A 26,374-nucleotide genomic window follows, 5' to 3' on the forward strand; every position below is an offset into this window, starting at 1 on the left:
ATCTGAAATGAAATCCAGAAAGGTTTAAATATGGGAAGATATGCGAGGTTTCTACTCTCGGGTAGTCTATTTACAAATGGATTCTAGGAATGTCCAAATCAGCACATATTTTTGAAAGCAAGTCCTTGAGTGTATCGTTTGCTTTCACACCATTGTTAATCATAATTTTCGCTAATTGTGTCACTTGCACGGCCTTTATAAGTTTTGAGGAATGATCTTCTTGGTGAATACTTTGAAGGCGTTCGAAGATAGCAGGAGCATGGTCATTTAATAGAGCTGGGGATTTTTCCTCAACAAGTGAAAGCAAATGCGACAAATCATGAACATTATTCACAGCAACATTAAGAAACAATTTAAACGCATTTGTATCCAAGCCCCTGTGAAAAAAGATTGATTTCAAGTTTCCTAAGTCATTTAATATTTGGGACTTGCTGTAGTCTTGCGAATAAGCAAGTTTGCAATATCTGGACATAAAAAGCTCAAATGTGGGCTTCAGAGGAGCATTCTCGTGCACTTTAATCAACGTCGCCATTGCTTCTATTGCAGTTGATAAATCAGAAGAGGCAGACGTTACATAAGCCAAACGATCGAGAGTTGTCGGCGATAATTCCTTTAGAAGATTAGGTTGGAATGCAAGCAAATAGTTTGTGAATAGCTCCGAAAAGACGTCAACTCTCTCCACTGATATTGATCGAAGTAAATCATCTAAAAGTACTGTGACAAAATCCTTCGATGCGAAAGTGTTGATTGCATGAATATTGTTGCTCAAATATTTCATGATAAGCTGATAATCCTGCAAAGTCTGGATATGATGGAGGAGAAAATGTGTCACATTCTCCAAAGTGATGTCATCATTTGCCAAAAGTTTCTCGTAGAATGAACTTAAACTGGTATAATCGTGTAAAACCAGAGAATCGAACTGTTCATGAATAGTTGCTTCTCGAGATTTGCTGTTGTAACTTAAAATGGTCTTCTCTGGAGTAATCTCCGAGAGCTGTTTGATTCCGGACCTGAATATATCCATCCACTCAGTTGTTAAGCTGGCGAATAAAAATTTAGAACCATTAACATGAGACCTCGACAACAAAGAATAGGTTGGATCTCCGAAGAGTGGAGAGTCTTTTGCTAAGGCTGTAACAACGACATCCTCAAACTTTGGGCGGATAAAGAGATCGACAACGTCTCTTGGGTCCACCATGTCCGTGTACAATTTTGGAATCAGCGAGACATCTGGCATTTTGGGCACAACAGAATCATCAATTTCTCTTGAGAGCTTTTTTTCTTCATATGCAAAAACATCAGAGTTTGGAATGAAAGAAAAACTGTTGAATCTTTTTTGAAGTACTTTTTTCGGCAAAGCCAGTCGTACTGACATTTTTGATATTGTACTAGTAGTACTATTGTCAAATGTGCGATGTTGTTGATGGTGATTCATGCACACCAAAGACATCTTTTCGTGTTTCGAAGGTCTTGAAAATTCCAATCCATAATGCTAAGAGTAGAGTGATAGGAACATTTCGAATAACATGATCTTGGCTCTTCAGACATCTATTCAAAGCGGTTTAGAAGTGTTAATGGTAGAGATAACTCTGTTGATTTGTAACGAAGATGAAACAACAGGTAACATGAATTAAAATTAAGTCTTGCCATCTGATCAGATTGTATGCTCATAGGATTATGAGATTCATTCTTTTCACTTGCGGAGTTCTCGCTATTGATTTGGCCTTTGGGGAACTCGGGCTTCAGAGTATTGATACTCAATTCCAAGAACTCCAGAGCATCCACAAATCCCCATGCACGCAAGCAGCACTCCGTGAATTTATTCAAGAGTGCACAGCTAAAGGGGCTGATTCAGTGGATGTAGATATTCGAATATCACTGGCTGTAAAACTTTCCATTTGTGAATTGGAAGAGACTGAGGTTGATTATCCGGACTGTTGTAAAAGTCTTACACTGATTGGAGATTTCAAGAGGTGTATCCAGGAGTTCCGAAAAAATTCACAATTGTGGACCACTTATTCGGGAAACTATCGCAAACTAAGGACGATATGTTTCGAAGAAGCTTTCCCATTCATGAAAGATCATGTGGTTGACTTGTTTTACAATATTACGAAAGTGTATTCTGGTTTCTTCAACGAAACAGTGAAAGCATCACAGACAGCCGAGCTATTCCGTGGTACAATAGAAAAGAGATTCGAAGACCTTATTGATTTGATGACACAACTCTTACACTCCAGGCAGCATCAAGAAGAAGAAATGCAACAAGATTTTGAGATATTCGAAGCGTCTATGGTAACCGCCTACAGCAAGGCAAAGTCTGATATAGTCGACATTTCGGCTGGTATCTACAATGATATTAATGGAATCAGCAACGAGCTTCGCCATGTTAATGCTTTGGTGACAGATACGATATCTCGATTTAATGATATGAACAACGAATTTAATGAACAGGGAAACATTTTTGGGGAAAGACACAAGGAGATCACTTCGAATGCTGTCAATGATATCTTGAAGATGAAAAACTTCTTAGAAGAAGGTATGAAAACCAGCGTACTTATGAAGGATTCTTTGGAGAATAACTATCACATGAGTAATCAGGTTAATGCTGGTCTACAAACATTCGATTTTAACATGAAAGAGTGGTTGACAAACATCGATATTACAGCAGTGGCCGCCTTTGATGATTTTTCTAATCATGTCGTGAGCAAAGCAGATGATTTTGCGAAAGCAGTGGATACCCGTTTACAAACTGTCATAGAACGGACTGATACTTTACACCATCAATTGCAATCTCGCCTTAAAAATGTCACCAACACAGTGATTGATATGGAAAATCAACTCTCCCGAATTACAATTCCTCTGTTCTTTAGCGGAGTTTCGGTCGCATTCCAAGGGTATGTTACCAATACCATATTGGCTTTTAGATCAATGGGCCTTTTGGCACTCATTTTACTATTATCTGTTTCCATATTGAAGCGAAATATCCATAAGCTCATCAATGTTCTATATTCTATGACTCCAGGCATTGCTACTGCCCTACTTTTGAGAATACTTATTTCCCATTATTGGGTATAATGCATGAAGATGTTATCGTAGTGCATTTTGTGCGACTGATATAGTTGATTAGCGCATTCAATTACCCCACTCGTATGTGCTTTACATGCTCCTTCTGACAATATTAGTCTTCTTCTGTGCGTTCGTGAGCTCCTATCGACTGCAACCAGGCTCTATACCGATTGTTGCCTCTCAGTCACCCCTTAAACCCAAATTTACCCCCGAACCTATCGATGTCCAGGTGTACAGCAATTTGTACATATACGCACATCTCATAGATATTGCTTATTGTGTAGACAAGTTTCATCGGATTGAGGAGCCGTTCCAATGTGAGCTCGAATGCGCAAGCAGCTTTCCTAACATGACATTGGTTTATCAGTGGTTCTTCGACGACTCTGTGTGCGGATATATAGCTACCACCTACTCGAACATTTTTGAGTACAACGACACAGAGACTTCAAATGGTGAGCGGAAAAAGACTGTGATCGTTTCTCTCAGAGGAACGCGGTCCTTGCACGATACCTTAACTGATTTGAAAGTGGAGATGGTTCCGTTCCATAACCTAGGTTCAGCGCTTCCATGGTGCGGCGAAAATTGCAAGATTCACAAAGGATTCTGGGCATACTTCTACCGAACAATGAATGTTATTGGCGACCTACTATTAAGTGAGCTCGGTGACTGCGAAAACTACGAACTTGTTCTCGTGGGCCATAGCATGGGAGGATCTGTAGCGTTATTGCTTGCACTCCACTTCCTTGGTTTGGGATACTCCCAGATCACGCTCGTTACTATGGGACAACCTTTAATGGGAAATAAAGACTTTACTACGTGGGCTGATTATGTTTTGGGCAGTTACTTGCCTCTATCGCATAATACTTATAATCGCAAGTTCATTCGCGTCATTCATAAAGGTGATATTGTCACCACAATCCCTCGGGTTGGAATGAGATTTTACGAAAAGTATCACCAGTTCGACAACCAAATCTACATTGATACAGAAGCATCCCGCACGAACCCACCTCCGGAAAAAGTTGTGGACTGTTACAATGGAGAGAATAATGAGTGCATAGCAGGTGACTTCCAAATGATGGACCAAAATTATTTCGAAATACATAATACGTATTTCCGCCGTCTTGGCATGTGCGGAATACATTTATTATGAAGTGTGCCTTCTATAAAATCAACTTAAGGCTCGTTGCCATGTTCCAGTTCAGGATTTCGAGGCTGTACACTCATATGCACACTTGTCTAATGGGAACTCCACAAATGGCCGTTTAAAGTGCACACATTCTTAGTGCCGCCATGACAAGACAAGCAACAAACTCGTTAATAATAAGCAAACTTAGCCCAGAACTAATATCTAGCCCTGGGGTTTTGGCACATCTTCTTGCCACGCGAAATTTTAACGTGGAGTTGGTACACCTTCCGAAGTTCAGGAGGTACATTTTGGTGTGTACTTCTTCCACTATAGCCAAAGAGATCAAAGAATTTCTAGACAAAGAATTAGCGGGATCTGCACTTGTGAGCTTTAGCATCAAAGATAATCCTCTGACCATTCTCAACGATGAGCTGTGGTGTCTCCAGTCGGATCCTATTGACTACTTAGAACTACCCCTGGAAGACGGGACAAGAAGATTTCTCATTCTGCCCCCGCTCTCGCCTCATTCTGAATGGAATGACTACCATAAATCAGAAGAAGGACCCAACACCAAGTCCGTCTATTCTCCGGAGGAACTCTCTCATTTACTTTGGGATAGACTAGGAGGCTTTGATAGCGGGCACGTGCGAAAATACCATATGGAAAATAGCGAGGAAGATGAACCGAAAGAGGGACATGGAGACAATGAGGATGAATGCTTTGATATCAACGATGGCCATGATGTGCTCTTCAGAAACATTGACAATAATGTACCTGCGATAGTAGTCGACCGTGTGCATAATCAAGGTATACAAGTTCCTCTCCCCAAAACAGCAATGCCACCTTCTACATGAGACGACGTACAATATCAACACACATGACTCGCTTAGAGTGACAAAGAGGTAGAAAAGTAAATCGAAATTAATAGATGTGCATTTTAACCGGAAGCTTGTGGGAGCATATTGTGTGCACACCCCTCTGCGTCTTCTCCAGTGTATTTTTTCAGTGAGCGATGAGATCGTTTTGTCTTACACCGAAAAAGCAAAAATGGCCAAAAAAACAAAGACGTCCGCCAGTCCTAAAACTCCGTCCAAAGCGAAGAAGTCTACTTCTCAAGGAGACACCCCTGTTGCCTCTCCTGCTTCCAAAAAACTGAAAAAGGCGAAGGCTCCAGCACCCTCTCAAGCGAAGGAATTTGGATACGTTTCCAAGAGTCAAGCACAAAAGGCTGTTTCCGAATTGCAAAAGTATTTGGCCCGTCAAAAAGAGCAATCCGAGGAGAAGTCTCAGTTGTTTGATGACGAGGACGAACCTGAAAGAGACTTATATGTTGACGTGCAAACTAAGAAATACATTTCGCAAAAGCCAGAGTTCAAACCACGCCTTATTGAGTTGGCGAAGCCCTACTTGAGAGAGCAGGAAGAATTGAAGACTTGTTTGTTCCTCAGAGACCACTTTATTTCTAATGCCGAGCAATTGGAGGAAGTGGAGAATGCTGACATTCCAACCTTGAAAAAGATTCTCACCTTGACACAATTGAAAACAATCTACCACACATTCGAAAAGCGTCGTGAGTTGTACAGTGAATATGACTTGTTTCTTGTTGATGAAGCCATTTTAAGCTCCATGCCTAACGTTTTGGGTAAGACTTTCTACATGAATGAAAAGGCAAAGTTCCCTATCAACATCAGAGTAGCGTCTACTAAAAACCAAAACCAATTGTCGCTTGTCACTCTTAACAACCAACTTAACAAAGTTTTGTCGTCCACCGCATATTTACCACCTGTTGGTAACTCTGTGTTGATTAAGATTGGTTCTTTCAACAAGCTGTTCTCTGAAACTGACTTGCTTGAGAATTTGCACAATGTATTGAAGACATTCGATGAAAGTCTGTTGCTCACCATTGGAATCAAGACCACTGAGTCTCCTGTTGTACCTCTTTATTATACCGATAAAATTTACTCTGACTCTGATGTCCTTGAGAACGCTCCTGAAGAGGACGGAGAAGAAGAAGAAGAAACAGAAGACTTCTACACCAAAGCATTGTTGGAGTTGGCGGATGAAGAAACTGTCAACAAGGCTCTTGGTGCAGAGTTGAGAAAGAAGAAGAAGTCAAAGAAGATCACGAAAGGAATCTCCAAGAAATAGATAGTCATCGCATTTGTACATTAATTTGAAAGCAGCACCGAAAATCTCGTAAGCATCCCCAATTTGATGTGTAGGCCCATGTCATAATATCTTGTGGTCATGTTGCAGATATGCGCGAACAATCATAGATGATCAACTCTCATGTGGATAGCTACTGTGCTTATCGATAATGAAGGTATGGGCGAAATGGAACTCACTTTATCCAATATACTAACTTCATAGAAACACATCGCATCCTCAAAGCAGGTTCACTGACCCGTGTGGGAAGACACAATGATTACAAGTCTGATCCAACTTGTATTCATATTAGCGATTTGAAAGTGCCTAAAGTTTATCTCAGCATCATTGTGGGAACATCAGATCCGAAAGACCTTAAAACTTCCTCTCTTTCAATCAAGTTTGAATCTATTTGCAAGACTACAGTTAACGACGAGTTGTTTCGACTTCCTTCCCGGGAGTCGTCCCCAATGACCAAAGAATTTCACGAACAAGATCTTTTGTTGAAGGTAAACGCCCATAAAACAAACCGCATCCAAATACGAATTCATTGGGTACCTGTTAATGTCATGCCTTTTTCAAAGAAAATACGATACGAAGGAGAAATTCAAGAGAGTCCATTACCGCAGTTGTTGGATAATATTCATGCAAAGGGAATTGATTTGCGTATTTGCAATGACCCTCTTTTAGCTACCCATTACATCGTGCTCTCGGACCATGTTGATTTTGCGTATCAAATTGCTGTTCTGAGGTCTATTCCTGTTGTGACGAGCCATTGGACAGATTGCCTAATGAAGACACCCCATGATATTAATAAGTGGCTATTTCATCCCACCGCAGATCTACTATTGCCTGGTACTCCAAGCAACTATGTGTTTCCTGATAAAAGAAGACCTAGCCTCTTGGAAGGAAAGGAGACTGTAATATGGCATCTGGAGAACATGAAACAAGTCACGCGACTAGAGTCATGGTTGAAGTGTCTTGGATGCTCTGTTATCTGCTTGTTGAATGATCAAGAAAATAAAACATCAGCTTTAACTACTCTTCAGCGAATGGTAAATACTAATGCGGTCTTCGTTTTCAAGGTCTCTGGTACCGACAATTTGATGAACCTTTTTGGTGAGCAAGTCAACCTGACTAATGATCTTTGGAACGCAGTTAAGTCAGTTGATATAAAGAACTTGAAATCTTTTACAACTGCTAATCCTGAAGTTGAGATCACTGGTGTCAAAGATGAAGATACTCCTAGATTTTCACAGCGAAGGAAGCGACGAAAAGTGGAGCGTGTTAATGATACTGACTTTTTTCAATTTAGTTACCCTTCTAGCTCTATCACTAGCCACAATGCTGTCACTGCTGACAACGAAAACTCGCAACTTGAAATCGAACCGCCTTCTCAAAGCAACGTAGAAGGGGATTTTGTGGGTAGAAACACCTCGGAAGACGAAGAAAACAAAACCAGAATCGAGTCAACAGCACAACAAGATGCGAAACAAATTGAAACTGGAGAGACTAATATTGCAATGCAAAATTCGGAACAACGGGAGAAACCCTCTGGTGACGCATCACAAAATGCCGATAGCGTAAGGGAACCACTGGAGGAGCCAGTGACTAAAAAATTCAAAGTGAATAAGAATGCAAAATGGATCGTGCCCCAAATTTCTTTTGCGGATGCTGTTCGTGCCACAAAAGAAGAAGCCGAAAAGTCTGCTAAACATGAATTAGAAACCGCAGGGGTTGATTTCGTTCATGATAATTTACTGAAACTTGCAATAGTGGAAGAGGTAGATTTCGCAGTACCAAGAAAGACTAAAGCTCAAGCTAATGTTGATCCAAGATACAAGGGTAGACCCAATTTCAAGGCATTCAGGCGAAGAAATAAAGCTGCTCATACTGTCACTCGAACATTTTTGGAGCTTTATGAGGATGATTCACTCAATGAAATTCGATTTACTGACCATGGTTCTACTGATTTCGAGGCGGCCGAAAGGATTGAAGTCGACTTTGCGAAGGAGATGAATGACGTTAAAGGTTATCAACCTAAAATTTCGCAACTTTTCGTGGACGAAGCATCTGATACCGAGATTAGGGAAGAACGCGAGGATGCTGATTACGATGATAATACATTTTCTTTTACCACGCGTGGGAAGTCTACGGATGTGCTCATTGATTCCGCTGGTAGTCATGATTATAACGATGGAGGCGATGGCGATGGCGATGATTTTAAATTTGCTTTTTCACGAAGGTGATGTAAATTCCCAACAAAGCTATATAGAATCCGCTCGGATTGATAAATTGAGGTATCATTACTTACGGGTTCTCTTTCTCTGCCTGCCCTCTTTATTGTCTTGTACCTCCTCGATCACGCGCTTGCCGTGGTTTTCCGGTTGATAATCATCGGGTACAGCAACATCATTAGTCAGGTTATAACTCTGACTTGGAGTAGACGGATTGACTGAATTGTTGTTCAAAAACTCGTTCACATCAAAATCGTCAAGGTCAGTTTCCTGCGAGGGCATTGTAGGGCTTCTTCTCTGTTGCAATTGCTGTTGCTGTTGCTGCTGCCTATTGGCCAAAGTCTGGATCCAGTCCTGAACTTGCAGCAACGCTTGTCCCTGTTTGTAAATATTTTGTTCGAGGCCCTGAAGAGTATCGGTGTGTTGCTCTTGCGTAGGAGTGGGCATCCTCAAAAATTGTGGACCTGGGGACACAGGATATGGACTGTTTAACTCGGGGAAAAAGTGGCGTGGAGATGGAGCTGAAGGCTCGTGGTTCATTATTTGTTGATAAATCTTGTTCACGTTTGTTGTTGGGTCATTAGGAGCAGGTTGAAAATTACCATTATTTCTGATGATTTCCTCTACTGAGCTATCTCTTGCAGTGGAAATGGATGGTGATTTCGTATCCGAGGTTGGTGTCTTCTGGTATGCCTGATCCATCAACATCAACCTAGGCTTCAGTATAGGAGCAGGTTGCGAGTAAGTTTGAGGTGATTGAGCAGGAGAAGAAAAATTCTGCTTAGGAGGATTCGTGTAAGCTGAAACATGATTGTTGTAGTTCAGATCCAATGGACCATTCTCTACTTCAAAAATTTTACCAGCAGTATTTCCATACACAGCTGCAAGGAATTTCATAATCTTATCAAGTGTCTGTGCTTGCTTTTGATGGCGCTCACGGGTGGCAAAGCTTTCATTCCATAAGGTTTGGTTATCACTTCTCATTCGTCTCATGTCTTCTATTATGGCCATTTGATTGAGCTTTATTTGGTCAAGTTCATTGATAATGAGTTGGAAATTGATATTACTCAAGTCTAAAGACTCGTTTTCCTGGTTTCCTGCCTTGTTACGCACAATATTATCAAGGAGATCTTCACGGCCTTTGATAAAGTACGGATTCTTGAACTGCAAAATTTCTTCTTGGCCTCTTTCTTCTTTCAACGATCCACTATTGATATCTTGAACTTTATGCCAACCGTACATATTCAACTGTCGCACAAAAGAAGCAAAATTATTGTGTTTGAAATACTTTGGTAAAATCTTCTTCATAAATTCCTCTCTGTGTACCACTTGGAAGGACTCGCCGTCTTCGTTCCAGCGGATGTATTCATGATTAGCGTTGTCATTCACCATAGACCAAATCTTCATGACAAAAGCAGGCCTTGTCTTTGGTCCCTGCTGTTCCTTTTTCTTCTTTTGTATACTACCCAATAATGCCTGAGGTCTATTAGAATTCATAACTCCATTGGAAACATACTCTGGTAGAATTGGGTTTGACGGTAATGGAATATCCTTGGCAATTATGGATTCTGAGAGAGGTGGAAGAGGTGGAAGATTGCTAGGAAACCTCGTTAGCGCGCTGGTTAAAGGTTTCTCTGAATCATCGGATGGATTATTATGAATATCGGTCAAATTAGGATTGTACTCAGTGGAGTTTGGGATATCTTGTCTTGAGTTTTGTTCTTGATTTTCATGGGTGTTAAACTCATCAAAGAGATTATTGGAAGCGGAAAGGGATGGGGGTAAATCTAAAGAGTGGATGAAGTTGGGTGTATCGGCATTTTCGGTATGAGGGGCGCTATCTTCATTCGGAAACTGATGAGCACGATTGATAACATGAATATCGCCATCACCAGGCGATGGATCCAAATCGGTTAAATTTGACATGAACACTTCGTTGACAAAGTTGGCCTTCAAATCTTAAATAATATTATTGTGTTCCAAAAAAAGTGGATATGAAATTTTCACGATCGTTGCGGGAAGCGATGTGCAGCCAAAAAAAAAAAAATTCAGTGCAGCTGAGAATCGTATTGAATGCGTCAATGAAAGTACGATGTTTGGCTAAAATGAGAATATTAAGGTGGAGCGATTATCGTTCTTTATTAAGAATATCTTGGAAGTTGCTAGAAGCTTCCATGAATGACATCTGGGATAATTTTATATACAGTAAGGAGGTCTCGGATGCTGGGCAAACTCACCATATTTGGTATACAGGAGTCACACCAGCAGGAACATGCATCCTGTGTGTATTTTGCTTGATCGCTTAGACCAAAGCCAAACCACAGGACACATCAGTGTAAGCGCAGGACGGCGCAGATTCAAATATGATGTGTTCAGTAACAGCTGTGGCATACTGAGCCTATTCGATGACATGCATAGGCAGTCACATTAATCAGTGCAAGTCGACTCTGGGAAAGTTATCTAAAGGCGCTTTTGACACGAAAATGTCATCCAATTTGTAACCGTCAATGATTCCGTGTGTCTCACAATTGGCGCAGTTGCATGCGTCATCCGCGCAAGTACACACATTAGAATCTTCAGATTCGTCAGACAACAGGCTAGAAGGATGTTCCGCGGGCATTATGGTGCTTCCTATTACTTGCAGTAGAATATTGTTGTAGGTATCGAAATCTTTTGATAAAGACAGAATGTTGGGAAACGGAGATCTAAAGTTGGAATTGGAAATCAGCAGGCCGTTTAGGGGCACTAAGTTGTCTGATTGGTTGCGGTTTTGCATTGCGTATTCTGGATTCTGGCCATGCAGCTGGTGTAAATTGTCAGAAGAGGGAAGCGCATAAGAGTCTGGATTTAGTGCATTGGGGAAGGATAAGGAAGGGGTACTCCCATTTTGGAAAGTGGGCTGCATGTGGGTTTGAGGTATACTCTGCCGGAGACCTGGGTTCAGAGTCAAAATGAGGTTTGAGTCCAATTGCGAGTCGTTGTTCAAAAAGTCAAGCACACGGCTGTTTTTTGGGTCTTGATAGTTATTGTGCGTCATACAATTAGGACATGCGCAATCAGTAGAACAAGAACATGTTCCTGGAAGAGAACAATTTGGCACATTGATCACTTCGAAGACATCGTTGGTTGAGCTAGATGCATAAAAGTTACTTGTTTGCATGTCAGAAATCTCATCATTTGATGAGAACTGTTTTTGGTCCAGTTGATTAACTGAAACGGGTTCCATCTTCGGATATGTGGTTGTATTGGGCAAGTATTGATATGAATCAGAAGAGCCGTTTCGATTTGCAGCTAGGGGTTGCTCTTTCTCTTCGCATTTCAAAGCAGCTGTTATCTTATCATTCTTTTTGCAACACAGTTTCGCCTGTCTAAATTGTACCTTGTCGTATGATGGGGATTCTTTGATAGCATTTTGCTGTTGTATCTTTTTGTCGATGTAAGACTTGAGGATTTTCGATTTTGAAACCTTTTTCTGATTGCATGAACACGACTTACGAACCTTGGAAGCACCATCGGAGCAACATGACGACGATACTAGGAAGTTATCAGAAGTTATCACTGGATTGGATGATTGGAAAGGCACTTCTTCTTTCCGATATGGTCCCACGATTCGGCCATTGGTCATATCGATCACCTGTTTATCCGAGGTTTTAAGAATAACCACTGGGACATCTTTGCAGGAGGCAGAGACTGGATCGGGTGAGTCAGCCACTTCTTCGGCAAACACTGCGATCCGGTGATTCTTGTTCCCAGAAGAAAACTGGAAGTTTGGTCGTCCCTTAGATCGCACCTGAAGAAGCGCTCGCATGTAATGGCGGCACAGAGAGGAGCGATGGCCACGAATGCATTCCAGGCATGAGTATTTGGTGCCGTCTATAAGGATCATGAGTTATGAAAAGCGATGTGATTTGAAGAGATTTCACCCTTAGTTAGACATCAAAGTAGATGAATCGTATTGATGGTTGAAATGAACAAGAAGAATGGGAAAAGTAGAGAGACGTTCTGGCCGACTAGGCATGATTTCGGTGTGGCCTTGACTTATCTCAGTAATGGAGCATCGGGTCTCGCACTGAATGAGCAAATTAATGGCCCTATTGGGAAGTCGCGCTCTTATTGAACCATGGAGAACTATAGAGTGAAGGCTGAGAAGCGCGCTAACAAAGATCAACGTGAACACCGAGGGCAAAAGAAAAGGTAAAAACTACAGGTTTGTGTCCTCACACCGAAATGTCCTACGCGAATGATAGTGTGGCGAGTTACGAAAGCACATGCAATTTGCATCCCTGCTACAAAAGAGTCTCTGTATGATGGCGTAGTCTTTTGTTCTTTTCTTTGTTGCCTGTTTCTTATTTCTTATATTTGGGCATTCCATTTCTCATATTCTTGTTATTCTTGTGTCTTCTTCTGTGAGAATGATTCAAGAAGATTTGGTACCAAAGTGTAGTCATATCGCAACACATACTTAGGTAACACCCGTACCTCTTTGCATCTCTCGTACCTCGCGAGAAATTTCTTTCCGCGGGCGCCAGTCCTTCTTTGAATGCTAAAGAGTCTAGCACGAAAGCATAATATGACGACCTCTTCCCATCCTTGGTCTGCTAGTACTGTTAGAAGCACTTTCTTGGACTATTTCAAGAATAAAAGTCACACCTATGTTCCATCTTCCTCGGTTGTTCCTCATAATGATCCAACATTGTTGTTTGCCAACGCAGGTATGAACCAATACAAACCCATCTTCTTGGGTACAGTTGATCCAACTTCGGAGTTTGCCACTTTGAAGAGGGCTGTTAACTCTCAAAAATGTATCAGAGCTGGTGGAAAGCACAACGATTTGGAAGATGTGGGTAGAGACTCATATCACCATACTTTTTTCGAAATGTTGGGTAACTGGTCTTTTGGAGACTACTTCAAGAAGGAGGCTATTGCTTACTCCTGGGAGTTGTTGACTGAAGTTTACAAATTGGACAAAGACAGATTATATGTCACATACTTTGAAGGAGATGAAAAGAATGGTTTGGAGCCTGACTTGGAAGCCAAGGAGTATTGGTTGTCCGTCGGTGTTGCCCCCGATCACATCTTACCTGGTGATGCCCATGACAACTTTTGGGAAATGGGAGATCAAGGCCCATGTGGTCCATGCTCTGAAATTCACTATGATAGAATTGGTGGAAGGAACGCTGCTTCTTTGGTGAACCAGGATGATCCGAATGTTTTAGAAGTGTGGAACATTGTGTTCATTCAATACAACAGAGAAGCCGATTCCAGTTTGAAGCCGTTGCCAAGTAAGCATATTGATACCGGAATGGGTTTTGAAAGATTGGTTTCTGTCTTACAGGATAAATCTTCCAACTACGACACCGATGTCTTTCAGCCAATTTTCGAGGAAATTAGAAACATCACCGGCGTTAGACCTTATACGGGTAAATTCGGAGCTGAAGATGTCGATGGTATTGACACTGCTTACAGAGTTATTGCTGATCACGTGAGAACATTGACATTTGCAATTTCGGATGGTGGTGTTCCAAACAATGAAGGAAGAGGTTACGTCTTGAGGAGAATTTTGAGAAGAGGTGCGCGTTATGTTCGCAAATACATGAACTGTCCAATAGGCTCGTTTTTCCAACAATTGGTTGACGTTGTTATTGAAAACAACTCCTCTATTTTCCCTGAAATTGCTAAGAACAAGGACATGTTGAAGGAAATCTTGATGGAAGAAGAGGTTTCATTTGCCAAGACCTTGGACAGAGGTGAAAAGTTGTTCGAACAGTACGCCATTATTGCATCAAAGACTCCAGAGCAAACTTTATCTGGTAAGGATGTGTGGAGATTGTATGATACCTATGGTTTTCCTGTTGATTTGACCAGATTAATGGCAGAGGAAGCTGGCTTGAAGATTGACGAGGAAGCCTTTGAAAAGGCGAAGGAAGAATCTAGAGAAGCTTCGAAAGCGACAAATACCAAGGGCGGTGCTACTTTGATTAAGTTGGATGTGCATGCTTTGTCGGAGTTGGACAACAACGAATCGATCACTAAGACTAACGATGTTTACAAGTATGGGTTGGATAATATTGAATCAAAGATCGTCGCAATTTACGATGGCTCTAAATTTGTCGACACGATTTCTGAAGCTGGTCAACAGTTTGGTATCATTTTGGACAGAACACCATTCTATGCTGAGCAAGGTGGTCAAGAGTATGACACGGGTAGCTTGGTTATCGATGGTAGTGCCGAGTTTGCTGTCACGAACGTTCAACTGTATGGTAGTTACATTCTCCACACTGGTACCATGGTTGAGGGTACCTTGAAATTGAACGATAATGTCATTGCTACTTATGATGAGTTGAGAAGATGGCCAATCAGAAACAATCACACTGGTACTCATGTTTTGAACTTTGCTTTGAAAGAGGTTTTGGGTGACGGTATCGATCAAAAGGGTTCCTTGGTTGCCCCAGAGAAATTGAGATTTGATTTCAGCCATAAGCAAGCATTAACTCCTAAGGAGCTTGAACAAGTCGAAAATATCTCTAGCGAAATCATCAAGAGCAACAAGCAAGTTTATGCTGAGGAAGTGGAGTTGACAAAGGCTAAGCAGATTGCAGGTGTTAGAGCTGTTTTCGGTGAGACATACCCAGACCCTGTGAGAGTTGTATCCATTGGTGTCGCAGTGGCCGATTTGCTCAAAGATCCAACTAACCAGGACTGGACTAAGTTATCTATCGAATTTTGCGGTGGTACGCATGTCGCAAAGACCGGTGACATCAAAGACTTCGTCATTATCGAAGAATCTGGTATTGCAAAAGGTATCAGAAGAATTGTTGCTGTTACTGGTCACGAGGCCCAGGAAGTTCAAAGAATTGCAAGAGAGTTTAGTGCGAGCTTGGATTCTGCCGACAAATTATCCTTTGGTCCAGAAAAGGAGCAAAGGGCGAAAGAGTTGGGTGTTGCTTTGAAGCAACTCTCCATCTCTGTCTTGGACAAGCAGAAGTTGAATGAGAAGTTTACCAAGTTGGACAAGTCGATCAAGGACCACTTGAAGGCTAAACAGAAAGAGGAATCTAAGAAAACTTTGGAAGCAGTCAACGGTTGGTTGAAGGACGAGGAAAAATCTAAGACTGCTTTCTTTGTCGCTCACGTTCCAATTAGTGCGAACGCCAAAGCCATCACGGAAGCCATCAACTTGATCAAAAAGCAGCACAAGGACAAATCTCTCTACTTGCTCACAGGTACATCTGAGAAGGTTGCTCACGGATGTTATATTTCTGATGAGGCTATAAGCAAGGGCATTGATGCTTCCGAATTAGCTAAAGCTGTCTCTGCTCATATTGGAGGTAAAGCTGGCGGAAAGGGTAATGTTGTTCAAGGTATGGGTGACTCTCCTGAGGGTATCGATGCTGCTGTTGAAACGGTTACTAAGTTGCTTGCTGAGAAGTTGTAATATTGGCCGCATTCTATTTATAGAGAATAGGATCATATTCTTTTGGAAAGATCGTAGTAATTTTTTTCATTCTTTATCTTTCTCGTGGGAAGAGATGAAATCTTCTTCCTGGGCATCGATTTGTTTGGCTCCTCCGCCGACACCCACAATTACCTGGTCGACTATATCCAATAATGCTTCCTGGGGCACAGTATCATCGCCGATAATGCTGATTGTAACAGTTTTCCATGAAAAATGAGGGTATGAACCAAGTTTCACTTGCTGAGCGCCAAATTTTTCATCGCAAGTCTTTTGCAATGCAGATAAGAATGGAGCTAAGTTACTTTCCTTTGTCGATGTTTGAACGTAGAATCTCTGGTAGGCTTTCAGAATAACTCTTGCCTTCAAGTGATCTCCAAGTCCCACCAAGAGCTTTCTGAAGAGCTCGGGCACACCGGGTAAAATGTACACCTGGTGTTGAAGGCCTACAATAGGCACCCATAATGAGGATTCCGTATAAAGTTTCAGCACAGATACCTCCGATGTTTGTTGTGGTAAGGTTGCCATTCGATAGAAAGCGCTCAACTGGGAAGGTGAAAGCAGATCCAAATAGCCTCCCCTGATCGATCGCATTCTTTCCACTGTTTCCAGATCAAGTTCACATGGAACACCAAAAGCTTCAGCAATAGCGTCATACGTAATATCATCATGTGTAGAGCCAATTCCCCCACTTGTAACTATGAAGTCACATTTTTCCTCCCTCAAGATCTTAATTGATTTGACAATATCGTCTTTGTCGTCCCCACAAACAATAATCTTCTTCATAGGAACTGACAAAGTATTAAAACAATACTTGGCAAACTCGTATGAGTTCTCATCTCGAATTTTTCCATTTAGGACCTCATCACCAATTATTAGGCACCCGGCCGATCGAATGCTGGAAACCATATTGCGGAGAGACTTAAACATGTCATTTGCGGGATTCGCACCTACTAATGAATCTCACACATACTTATCGGTAATACAGGTTAGTTGACATTAGTCAATGCTACCTGTAACTCCTTGCCACGTATAAGGATATCACAGAGGCAATTGATCATTTTAAAGCATAGCAACCCATTTTTTTCTTGTCAAATATTTTGGGCTTAACGACATCCGCAATATATGTACGATGGTGCATGCATTGGGATAAATAATTACGATGAAAGGGATTGAGAAAAAAAAATAAAAAGAAGAAAATGAATTATGGTCTCTCTACTTCACGAATAACTGAATGACACTATTTGGTCCCGACTCGTACAACTCGTTGTAGTGATTTTCAGGCACCCCATTATCTTACTGTGGAGTGGTTTCCCCTATTGCCTAATTCGCATATGCCAGGTGTGCGTACTAAAATGTCCACACTAAAGCCGAAATTCGGATCAGGATCCGATTCTAAATCTGTTTCCTTTTGCTACGTTTTCTTTCCGAAGCACTAAGGTCTTAACACAATACGTGTCAAAACATTATCCCAGGCCCAAGCAGTTAGTTACGTTATTTTTCAAAAATTATTATTCCTCGGAAAAGTAGTGATTTCTGCACTACTTGCGGTTACTGAACGACCACATTACTAAGTGCAAAAATTGGTAATCTCCTTGAATACCGAATTCTTTTTGCACATCGACTAGTTCACCAACACCTTTTCCACCCACCGCAACTTAGTTTTCTAAATCTTTGGTCACTTCAACATAACTATGGGAAATAACCCGTCTAAAAATGATCTACCGAATACGTCAGCAAATTCCACCAGTGGTGGCGCCTCATCTGGTGTAAATGCCGGTGAACTTGATGCAGATGAATCGTCACTGCCGCTATCTCGACCTACCGGTTTCGGTAGGCATATTAATTACCACGGTTCATCCAACCGCACCCAAGATGATTCAATGATGAACATCAAGTCAAGCCCGCAGTCTATACCCGCTCCAAAAACTTCCCAAAGGAGGCTAAAAAAACACTCACCATCCTCTCGTCAGTATGAGTTTGATATCGATGCATCCATGGCTATTTTGTTAGCTTCTCAGTCCGGCTCTCCCTTTTCATCTCTGAAGTGGAGGGACTCTTCTCAGCAGGTCCATGAGTATGGTTCCTCTACTGAGAGCCTGAGGAGCGCAGACTTATCTATTTCTCCCGTCTTTACTTCTAGTGGTGAAAACAAAGATGAATCTCTGTTACTGTCTGAATCTCTTGTGAATTCACCAGTTTACGTGAAGGGTGACGCTTTTCAGAACCCGTCAGAAACCAGCTTAGACCCGATCGTAGAAGCATCTTCTGAATCAACACCAGAACCAAAAAAGTCTATGATTTCGACCAAGAAGAGCGTGTCGAAGAAAACTAGTACAGATATGAGCTCCCCAATACCAAAGAGCTACATCAAAGATACTTGGCCAAGGCAAAAAACATCTTCTGAAGAATCTCATTCGCCTCCTTTAATACCTATGAACAAGAAGCTGGACATTGATTTGGATGGCGTGATCAACCGTTTGTTAGCTATTGGAATGAAGAAAGACACGAATGGATCTTCAAAGTCTCGCAAGAACAGGGAGAAATTACCGTTGACCACACAGGAGATTAAGTTCATTTTAGCGAAGTCGCGATCTATTTTCATGGACCAACCAACATTGTTGAAGTTATCCCCCCCAGTGAAAATTGTTGGTGACATACACGGTCAATTCCATGACTTAATTAGAATTTTCAATTCTTGTGGATACCCGCCATATACTAATTATTTGTTTTTGGGAGATTATGTGGACAGAGGCCATAGATCGTTAGAAACCATACTACTTTTGTTGTGCTACAAAATCAAGTACCCTGAAAACTTCTTTATGTTACGCGGAAACCACGAGTCTGCGAACATAACGAAGATTTATGGCTTTTATGACGAGTGCAAGAGACGCTTACCTCTCATTTCAGGAAGCCATAAGTTATGGAAAAATTTCGTTGATGTGTTCAATACTCTTCCTTTGGCAGCTACAATCAACGATAAAATTTTCTGCATCCACGGTGGCCTTTCCCCTGATCTTCATAACATGAGGCAAATTGAACAGATTCAGAGACCAACAGATATTCCTGACAAGGGTCTCTTGGCTGATCTATTATGGTCTGATCCTGATCCTCTGGTGAAATCGTTTTCATTGACCAACTGGCCAAAGAATGATCGAGGTGTTTCCTATTGTTTTGGTAAGAAACACGTCGATTATTTTTTGAGCACATTCAAGATGGATTTGATTGTGCGCGGTCATATGGTTGTTGAAGATGGGTATGAGTTTTTCAACAAACGGAAATTGGTAACGGTTTTTCTGGCCCCCAATTATTGCGGCGAGTTTAACAATTATGGCGCTGTCATGAACGTTGATAAGAGTTTATGTTGCTCTTTCGAATTGTTGAAACCGCAGTAGACTGAGACTTGATGGAATGAGTAGAGGCGTTAGATGGTGGACGCTATATTCTCAAAGCGTTGGGAATGACTACACGCTTATGTTTATCGTAGGTTCATTCTGTGACTTTTGCGTTGATTTATTTTGGAGTTGTGAGTTCGGACCATCCTTGACATTTGATACTTATGACCCTCATGACTGTTTTTTTTATTTACTGTTAGTTAGTTTGATTTAGGTTATTAGAATACAATTTTTCTCTTAAAGAAAGGCCAGTGGCCTTGTGTTTGGTAATCTTCGTCTATTTGTGTATATACCTCTAGCCAGCTAGCAACATCACGACGAACATACCAGTTTTTTTTATTTTTTTTTTCCATTTTTTGGGAATATTGAAACAAACTGTCATAGTCTTTTAGCGAACTCAAGCGATGACACAGTTATAAAAGTACCAACCTCTTGAAGTGTGGACATTCATACCACGGTGGTCCTTGTTAGCAGAAGAAGCGGTGTTCTGGTTTTGACTAGTAGTTTGAGCGGCCATGTTGAAATATTGGGATTTGATTAGTTTTTTGATGTTAAAAAGAGACGAATTTAGAGCATTCTTATAGTCATACTGTCTCTTATCTCTTCTGTTGTCACCGCCAAATAAAGCACATTTCAAACGGCTGGAGTATCATAGCGATTGCGAGCGGAGTTTCGATTCCGAATTAGGCAATGGCAATCGCCTGCGACATCGTGTGCGATTAATGCGGTGCCAAATCCCCTTTGTCAAGCTCAAATAAATCGATTCGAGACAAACCTAGCGAACTCGAATCATCCCAGATCCTTAAATAATTCGATAGTAGAGACGATACATATCAAGTGCGTATTATGTTACAAACTTAGTGGAAAAACAAGAAAATTTTATTTTCATGTACATTCTTAAGCCTTTCATGAGAGGCCAGTCTCACGAATTTATTACCCGACAGGGGTGACAATCCTAATACCCGTCACCCTGAAAAAATGAATAAAAAAACAGAATATGCAAATACCGCCACTTCAATCCTTGTCCAGTTCCAGATTGCTGAATGTGTACACGACATTAGTGTGCTCCGAAGTGTTCCTTTCCATAAGATTCACTAACTGGACATAGTACAAATCAAGAACCTCTCTGTAGTATTTGATGGAGGTTTTGTTGTTCAGGATTTGCTTTGCTGGAACAAGTTTCCAGTCGACACGATTCAAGAAATCAAGTTCTAGACAGTTGAGTTCTGTTAATGCAACACCACCGACTTTGGCATAATGATCATTAGTGTAAAAAAAGTCTTCTAGAGCCTTCTGGGCCAACATGGTGGCCACCAAAAGGAACCGATGCACAGTCCATGAATTTAAGGTGAAATATGGTTGGAAGTTATGTGACAACAAGTCAATATAGTAGATGGTAGTTAGTAAGGTAGCCTGCGAAAAATTGTTGAACTTTGTCAATCTAGCAAGGTAGGTCTGAATCGAGATGGCAGGCGGCGAGCGCGAGTGATACCTCGTCAATAACTTGTTTCTCTGCTCTGGGATCTTATCCGAAATTCCACCACGTGGATTAGCGATAGATTCTGGTACACTGCGATCATTCAAGTTGATAAGTGACTGAAGCATTCGGGATATCAAGCAAACCAAATCGTCAATGTCACATTGCATAAACTCTTTTGGCAAACAGTTGGTGATCACCTTTGGATGCGCCTTTTTAGTAGGAACTTGTGGAGTAGAAGGGCCGCTTCCAGTGTAACGGCGCCGCCTCGATGGAGTGCTCGCATCATCCTCCGTCATATTCACATCCAATGTTTGTGCAATAGGGCTCTTTCGCACTGGCGAAAACACCTGTTTACGCTCAAGCAAGCTCTTTTTGAGAAGCTGGGATGAAGGAGCTGGGGCCTCATGATCTCTATGCACTAGATATTTCTCATAAAAAGAGGGGTGCTTAATGTGACCACGCTTGTTTAATGATTTCAAATAAAAGTGAGTAGGATCAGACTCTGGTGACTTGATGTACTGAGCAAGGAACGGATCTATCAGAGGACACAGTTTTGTAAAGTTGCGATGAATGAAGGACTTGTTTCTCGTATTTTTCGAATCTGAGCCGTTAGACTCGCGAGAGCTACCATGGTAGTTCTGCGGGGGCGGACGTAAACGTGGGGAAACATGAATGGTGTCCACAGTGGGCGTTGCACAGGCTGACGTTGTAGTGGACATTTCAAGTGTTTGTGGAGAGAGTACCAAACTCATGAAGCTGAATATCGGACCATCAACGACGGACTTGAAACTGAAGCTGAAACGGAATTGACAAGATTTTCAAAATGCTCCGGGATTAGGAAGGAACAAGAATATGAAATAATAGGCACTATCGAACTGAGGGCCGGAATAAAAGGAGAAAGCCGTGCTTTGTAATAAGAGTGTAGTGAAAGTGCCAAGTAAATGTCACACCAGAGCAGAAAATTTCAATTTGTGCGAGATCGTTTTCTTGGGAGGCTCGGAACGTATATTTTTGATCAGCTGACCTGCCACAAAACTCAGAAGACTAAAATTCAATGTCTAAAAACTTTTGGTAATGGGTAAAAGAAAATCGATTAAACCCTTGAAACTTAGATAAACGAAAGGTTCTGGCTTATAAGAAGATGCAAGTCATACTTTTGAAGCTTGCGGTAATCAGTAGGGTGTGCATACTTCTATGCACTGTCCTGTGCGGTGGTGACCTTCTACACGTGTGCTCATTATTAGGGCCCACGTTGGGATATTCGCCTTTATCAGCCTCATTTGTAACGACCGACAATCCATAATAGCCTTCTACAATCCCATGTTACAATAGATAATGGACCAAGGGGAATTTAATTAATTATTTCACGAAGCCTTTGCACATGCATATGTGTTCGCTGAATGCCACTCTCTCGGACTAACCTGTAATCAATTCCCTCATTTTTGACATTTAACCAAATGCCGCACGCTGTCAACGTGTGCAGTGTCTCAAATTGGGCTATCGTATATGAAATTTGCAGGAGCCACATGTTATCGTTATCTCGATATTGATAGCGGCATAATGGTTCTATAGGCCCACTTCATTTTTCTCACGGCACTTCCTTGACTTGCAGCTGCCATCACATAACTTCATGAGGTATCAAAGTATTCGTAATGTAAGAGACTTACATATCGTTGTCCGTTTGTTGAATGCCGAACCGAGTTTGATGTCAACCTCATGCAAACGGAATTTCTTTTAAGACAGTTTGGGAAAACATGCCTTCAAACCTAATCCAGATTAGGCAAGTATTGTGTTCTCGCCCCATAGAGAATTGGAATTAGTCTCTTCAGGTAATATTTTTTTTTCGATAAGTAACACCGCATTGAAATTTTTTCGGATCTGCATTAGGCGGCAAATACGAAATGAAGACCAATTCCAAATAATTAGGAACACCTTACGACCTTGGATCAAGACAGCTTTTCAATCTCTCAAAAATTGGAACGGCGCAAATATACCATTGGTCCTTCCCTTATGTTTCGAACAGAGGTATACCTAGCGCAGCGTGCAATCTTCTAGTGAGTTTATTACTGCCAGGTGGGATCCTCGGGTTCTTCGAGAAAGGCCGATAGTATTTGGCTAGCTTTTGTTCGGTGGTAAGCTTTATCGGCTGAATATAGCTAGAGAGGTCCCGCTGTTTAATTTGTTTTTTCGGCCGGGCGAGCCCAACCCGCCTTACTGGATTCAAAGTTAGCGCCAGGTTAGAATCCTCTTGTCTTATAAGGACTTTGGGAGGTGCAGCAATATGCCTCATAGGTATGAATGTATCAGGGGAACCGAATTCCTTCACCCGCTTATTGGAAAACACTTTAGACACATCACGTTCTGTGCAACCTAAGTACTCCGAAAATTCGACCACCATCTTTCCACTCGGTAGAACATACGTATTCCCATCTTCGAATACGCCACTCTCTAATGGCGGCTTGGCGTTCTGTGGATAAAAGTCGCTCATGACAAGCGATCCTTCTTCAGAAAGTACCTCAATCTTCTTATTAAACTCATAGTATCGGAGTCTACCATCGACCCATCTTTTATCTTTTTGATGTACTCTGGTCGAGTAAAGGGCTTTAAAGTCGTGAACGACAGAAAGTAATGACATAATACAACAAGCGAACCTAGGATTATTTGAAGTAAATCTGACAGTCGCGCCTAAAAAATATGCGGGGGCCACAACATCGCACTTCGCGAGAATCTCACTACTCAAAGCATACACTCTATCCCGTACTTTTTGAAAGAAATCTGTTTAGTCTATTTACAGGTAATCGCAGCTAAGCTGGATCGTAGAATGGCATTCCCAAAGAACTCAATAACGTTCTTGCTGCTTCGTCCGTTCTCGCAGTCGTCTTGAACGTGATGTTAAAACCAAAAATGTTTGGGAACAACTCTTGGAAATTTTCGATCTCCGGGAAATACTTTACGTCTTCTGGATCCAAACCGAAAGTAATGTTTCCATTGTTGTCTCCAGAGGTATTCTTGATACCTTGAAATGTTCTCACTCTAGGTAAAACCAACTCTGTCAAAGTACTCAAAAACTGAGTCATGTCTCGTCCTGTCAATTCTGCTTTGCAGCCACAAGGCTTGCCTTCTCTCACCTTCCATGGCAAAATGTTGGATCTGTTGTATAACTGCTTTGCCTTGACATTCGTAATTTGCGCAACCTGCAATCTGCTGGAAATGTTAAGCCACGAATCTTCCAAAGCTTCTTTGTTGTACAAGTTGATAGAAATACTTGTAAGTTCTGGTACATTGTGTGGACCAATAGGCTTGATGTCCTTTGTAGCACGGCCAACTCCTTTTGGCTTCTTCAAGTTACGATACAACGCATATGGAGAATCAGGAGCCCACTCTCTCTTCTTTGCACCTTCAACTACTTCGCCCTCATGCTCGTAAAAATGCAACAATAAGTCACTTTGCAAAGTGTTGTAATAGTGTTCTGTAACTCTATCTTGACTTATTTCTGTTGGTTTGAAACCTATAGACTCAATGTCATCTTTAGGAATCAATAATGGTTGATATTTGGGACTCAATGCAGCTTTCTTGATCTTAACAAGATGGTGAACTGGCTCCACGCTAGAATATCCAGGCTTTCTGGCCGCCCTAGAAGTCGAAAAGAGACGTGCCCACAGCTTGTTCATCGTGGCTTTTAATGCTCTCTTACAATCTGAAAATTTTGAGATTTTTTTTGGTTCAGTTTCGGAGTTATATCCTGCATGAATGTAATTGAAAGTAACTTATTCATTACACCTACAAGATAACATAGTATAAATTACTTTCTTAATGAATGAATAAATGGCAAGTGTAGATATGGGCTATTGAATTTTTCAAACTAGGAAGTATCGGGTCTGGTGAATTTCTCTTCCAACTTTGCTTTCTCGGGACATCCGTACATCTTCTCGATACAAGCATTTACATGTAGATTTATGGTAGACAAGAGACCATCCAATGAAGTTTGGATTGTCTTTAGATACTGAGTTACAGATCCTGAATGTGCACCATGAGAGGATAGCTGACGGGGGCCTACGAGTGCATTCCCTTCAAAGGACACAAGCATATTCTCCAATAAGGCTTCTATCTGAAACAATACGAAAACTAGAAAGCCTACGCCTTGCCGAGTTGCTAGAAACACAAAGAAGTGATAACCTCAAAAATGAAGCTTTGAAAAACGAACGTAAGAATAAACTTATGTCTGATACAATCATCGATGATGAATTCAACAAGATGTGGAACCAGCTGCAAACAGAAGTGCAACGCATCATTGACAATCAAAAGGCATTGAAAAAACAGGAAGAAGAACGTTTGATAAAAATTAAGGAGGAAGAAGAACGAAAAAGGCTTGAGATACTCAAACAGAAAGCTAAGGAAGAGGAAGAGGCTCAAATAAAAGCTCAAGAGAAAGCCAAACTCGAGGCCGAGCAAAAGGCTAGAAAGGCTGAAGAAGATGCTAAAAGGGCTGAAGCAGAGCGATTGAAAGCAGAAGAAACAAAGAATAAGTTGAAAGAGAAAATCAGAAAAGAACAAGAATCTGCTTCCCGTAAATCAAAAGGACTTACGGATTTCAAAGAGATTGAGAAACAGTTAGTCTATTACAGACAAAAAATAGAGACTATAAAAGCAGAAGTCGTCGAACCCATGAATAAGGACAAGGATTTGAAGCGAAATATTAACGCCTTGAAAAGGAAAATCAATATCAAGTTTGGACAATTGTCAAACTCTATGACTCAATTGAATCAGATTTCTCATGAAACTGTTGAGCTTGTGAAACAAACCTCTTCCAATCAATTAGCATACAAATGGATTTTAAACTTCATTGCGAAAGCGATTGTTTCTCAAGCTGAAACAGAGGTTACCGTGAAGCCCACTGCGGCGTTACCTTTGGCTAGACTCAGTATGCATTTGCTTTATAATTTGGAGGGTTTGTATGATTTCTTATGCCCTAGGTTTGTTAAGAAATGTTGTTTAATCATCGGCTTCACGTGTCCCATCGATACAGAGGAAGGACGTATACGGATGGGATGGAGAAGACATGAGTCCAAATGGGAAACTGAAGTCAAGTATGAAGAAAGAATTGGAGGTATTTGCTCTGTGTGGGCTGTAATGGCACGCCTAGAACATGATTCTAAATTTGCATTCTTTAGCATGGATGCCGAATGGAAGTTTGCTGCTAGAATGCTCAATACTGAAAAATCACTTTTGTCAAACGTTCACTATGTTGTTGTTAGTAACTGGTGGGAGGCTGCAGCTCAGCTGGTTATCAACAGATGGAGAAAGCAAGGCATAAAGATTTTACAGCTTTTCTCAAGGGACTGGGCCAAATATGGTCAAGAGAAATCCTTCCCTGCTGCAACGCGATTGGAGGTATTGGGAGACGACTTTGAGCTGAAGAATGATCTAAACCAACTCAAAGAAATGGAATCTTGATATCGAGCAAATTAAAGC

General features: G+C 41.3%; 15 protein-coding genes across 15 annotated transcripts; 8 read left to right on the top strand and 7 right to left on the bottom strand. All coding sequences in view use genetic code 12, as the record gives it.

The window, feature by feature from the left end:
* Nucleotides 1-70: 70 nt before the first annotated feature.
* On the bottom strand, nt 71-1,375 carry FOB63_003179 (uncharacterized protein; the record flags this gene model as incomplete). The annotated part of the gene is made up of 1 exon (XM_002615724.2): nt 71-1,375. One exon carries the CDS (start codon nt 1,373-1,375, stop codon nt 71-73), a length of 1,305 nt encoding a protein of 434 aa, XP_002615770.2.
* Nucleotides 1,376-1,677: 302 nt separating this feature from the next.
* KAR5 (Kar5p) lies at nt 1,678-3,075 on the top strand (the record flags this gene model as incomplete). The annotated part of the gene is made up of 1 exon (XM_002615723.1): nt 1,678-3,075. The coding sequence occupies one exon, from the start codon at nt 1,678-1,680 to the stop codon at nt 3,073-3,075; it is 1,398 nt and encodes a 465-aa protein (XP_002615769.1).
* Nucleotides 3,076-3,160: 85 nt separating this feature from the next.
* On the top strand, nt 3,161-4,216 carry FOB63_003181 (uncharacterized protein; the record flags this gene model as incomplete). Its single annotated transcript, XM_002615722.2, has 1 exon — nt 3,161-4,216. One exon carries the CDS (start codon nt 3,161-3,163, stop codon nt 4,214-4,216), a length of 1,056 nt encoding a protein of 351 aa, XP_002615768.1.
* A 140-nt stretch (nt 4,217-4,356) lies between these two features.
* Nucleotides 4,357-5,046, top strand: RCN1 (Rcn1p; the record flags this gene model as incomplete). The annotated part of the gene is made up of 1 exon (XM_002615721.1): nt 4,357-5,046. The coding sequence occupies one exon, from the start codon at nt 4,357-4,359 to the stop codon at nt 5,044-5,046; it is 690 nt and encodes a 229-aa protein (XP_002615767.1).
* Nucleotides 5,047-5,239: 193 nt separating this feature from the next.
* On the top strand, nt 5,240-6,340 carry CIC1 (Cic1p; the record flags this gene model as incomplete). The annotated part of the gene is made up of 1 exon (XM_002615720.1): nt 5,240-6,340. One exon carries the CDS (start codon nt 5,240-5,242, stop codon nt 6,338-6,340), a length of 1,101 nt encoding a protein of 366 aa, XP_002615766.1.
* Nucleotides 6,341-6,807: 467 nt separating this feature from the next.
* Nucleotides 6,808-8,586, top strand: FOB63_003184 (uncharacterized protein; the record flags this gene model as incomplete). Its single annotated transcript, XM_002615719.1, has 1 exon — nt 6,808-8,586. The coding sequence occupies one exon, from the start codon at nt 6,808-6,810 to the stop codon at nt 8,584-8,586; it is 1,779 nt and encodes a 592-aa protein (XP_002615765.1).
* Nucleotides 8,587-8,643: 57 nt separating this feature from the next.
* Nucleotides 8,644-10,500, bottom strand: CTA8 (stress-responsive transcription factor; the record flags this gene model as incomplete). The annotated part of the gene is made up of 1 exon (XM_002615718.1): nt 8,644-10,500. The coding sequence occupies one exon, from the start codon at nt 10,498-10,500 to the stop codon at nt 8,644-8,646; it is 1,857 nt and encodes a 618-aa protein (XP_002615764.1).
* A 505-nt stretch (nt 10,501-11,005) lies between these two features.
* MAC1 (Mac1p) lies at nt 11,006-12,460 on the bottom strand (the record flags this gene model as incomplete). The annotated part of the gene is made up of 1 exon (XM_002615717.1): nt 11,006-12,460. The coding sequence occupies one exon, from the start codon at nt 12,458-12,460 to the stop codon at nt 11,006-11,008; it is 1,455 nt and encodes a 484-aa protein (XP_002615763.1).
* Nucleotides 12,461-13,114: 654 nt separating this feature from the next.
* Nucleotides 13,115-16,009, top strand: ALA1 (alanine--tRNA ligase; the record flags this gene model as incomplete). The annotated part of the gene is made up of 1 exon (XM_002615716.1): nt 13,115-16,009. One exon carries the CDS (start codon nt 13,115-13,117, stop codon nt 16,007-16,009), a length of 2,895 nt encoding a protein of 964 aa, XP_002615762.1.
* Nucleotides 16,010-16,075: 66 nt separating this feature from the next.
* FOB63_003188 (uncharacterized protein) lies at nt 16,076-16,957 on the bottom strand (the record flags this gene model as incomplete). The annotated part of the gene is made up of 1 exon (XM_002615715.1): nt 16,076-16,957. The coding sequence occupies one exon, from the start codon at nt 16,955-16,957 to the stop codon at nt 16,076-16,078; it is 882 nt and encodes a 293-aa protein (XP_002615761.1).
* A 764-nt stretch (nt 16,958-17,721) lies between these two features.
* SAL6 (Sal6p) lies at nt 17,722-19,422 on the top strand (the record flags this gene model as incomplete). Its single annotated transcript, XM_002615714.1, has 1 exon — nt 17,722-19,422. The coding sequence occupies one exon, from the start codon at nt 17,722-17,724 to the stop codon at nt 19,420-19,422; it is 1,701 nt and encodes a 566-aa protein (XP_002615760.1).
* Nucleotides 19,423-20,436: 1,014 nt separating this feature from the next.
* On the bottom strand, nt 20,437-21,654 carry FOB63_003190 (uncharacterized protein; the record flags this gene model as incomplete). The annotated part of the gene is made up of 1 exon (XM_002615713.1): nt 20,437-21,654. The coding sequence occupies one exon, from the start codon at nt 21,652-21,654 to the stop codon at nt 20,437-20,439; it is 1,218 nt and encodes a 405-aa protein (XP_002615759.1).
* Nucleotides 21,655-22,910: 1,256 nt separating this feature from the next.
* FOB63_003191 (uncharacterized protein) lies at nt 22,911-23,537 on the bottom strand (the record flags this gene model as incomplete). Its single annotated transcript, XM_002615712.1, has 1 exon — nt 22,911-23,537. The coding sequence occupies one exon, from the start codon at nt 23,535-23,537 to the stop codon at nt 22,911-22,913; it is 627 nt and encodes a 208-aa protein (XP_002615758.1).
* Nucleotides 23,538-23,706: 169 nt separating this feature from the next.
* Nucleotides 23,707-24,827, bottom strand: FOB63_003192 (mitochondrial 54S ribosomal protein uL5m; the record flags this gene model as incomplete). The annotated part of the gene is made up of 2 exons (XM_002615711.2): nt 23,707-24,668; nt 24,818-24,827. 2 exons carry the CDS (start codon nt 24,825-24,827, stop codon nt 23,707-23,709), a joined length of 972 nt encoding a protein of 323 aa, XP_002615757.2.
* A 53-nt stretch (nt 24,828-24,880) lies between these two features.
* On the top strand, nt 24,881-26,356 carry GLE1 (nucleoporin; the record flags this gene model as incomplete). Its single annotated transcript, XM_002615710.2, has 1 exon — nt 24,881-26,356. The coding sequence occupies one exon, from the start codon at nt 24,881-24,883 to the stop codon at nt 26,354-26,356; it is 1,476 nt and encodes a 491-aa protein (XP_002615756.2).
* Nucleotides 26,357-26,374: the final 18 nt, after the last annotated feature.

The sequence above is a fragment of the Clavispora lusitaniae genome (assembly GCF_014636115.1).
Source record: "Clavispora lusitaniae strain FDAARGOS_655 chromosome Unknown tig00000105_pilon, whole genome shotgun sequence".
NCBI classification, from domain to species: domain Eukaryota; kingdom Fungi; phylum Ascomycota; class Pichiomycetes; order Serinales; family Metschnikowiaceae; genus Clavispora; species Clavispora lusitaniae.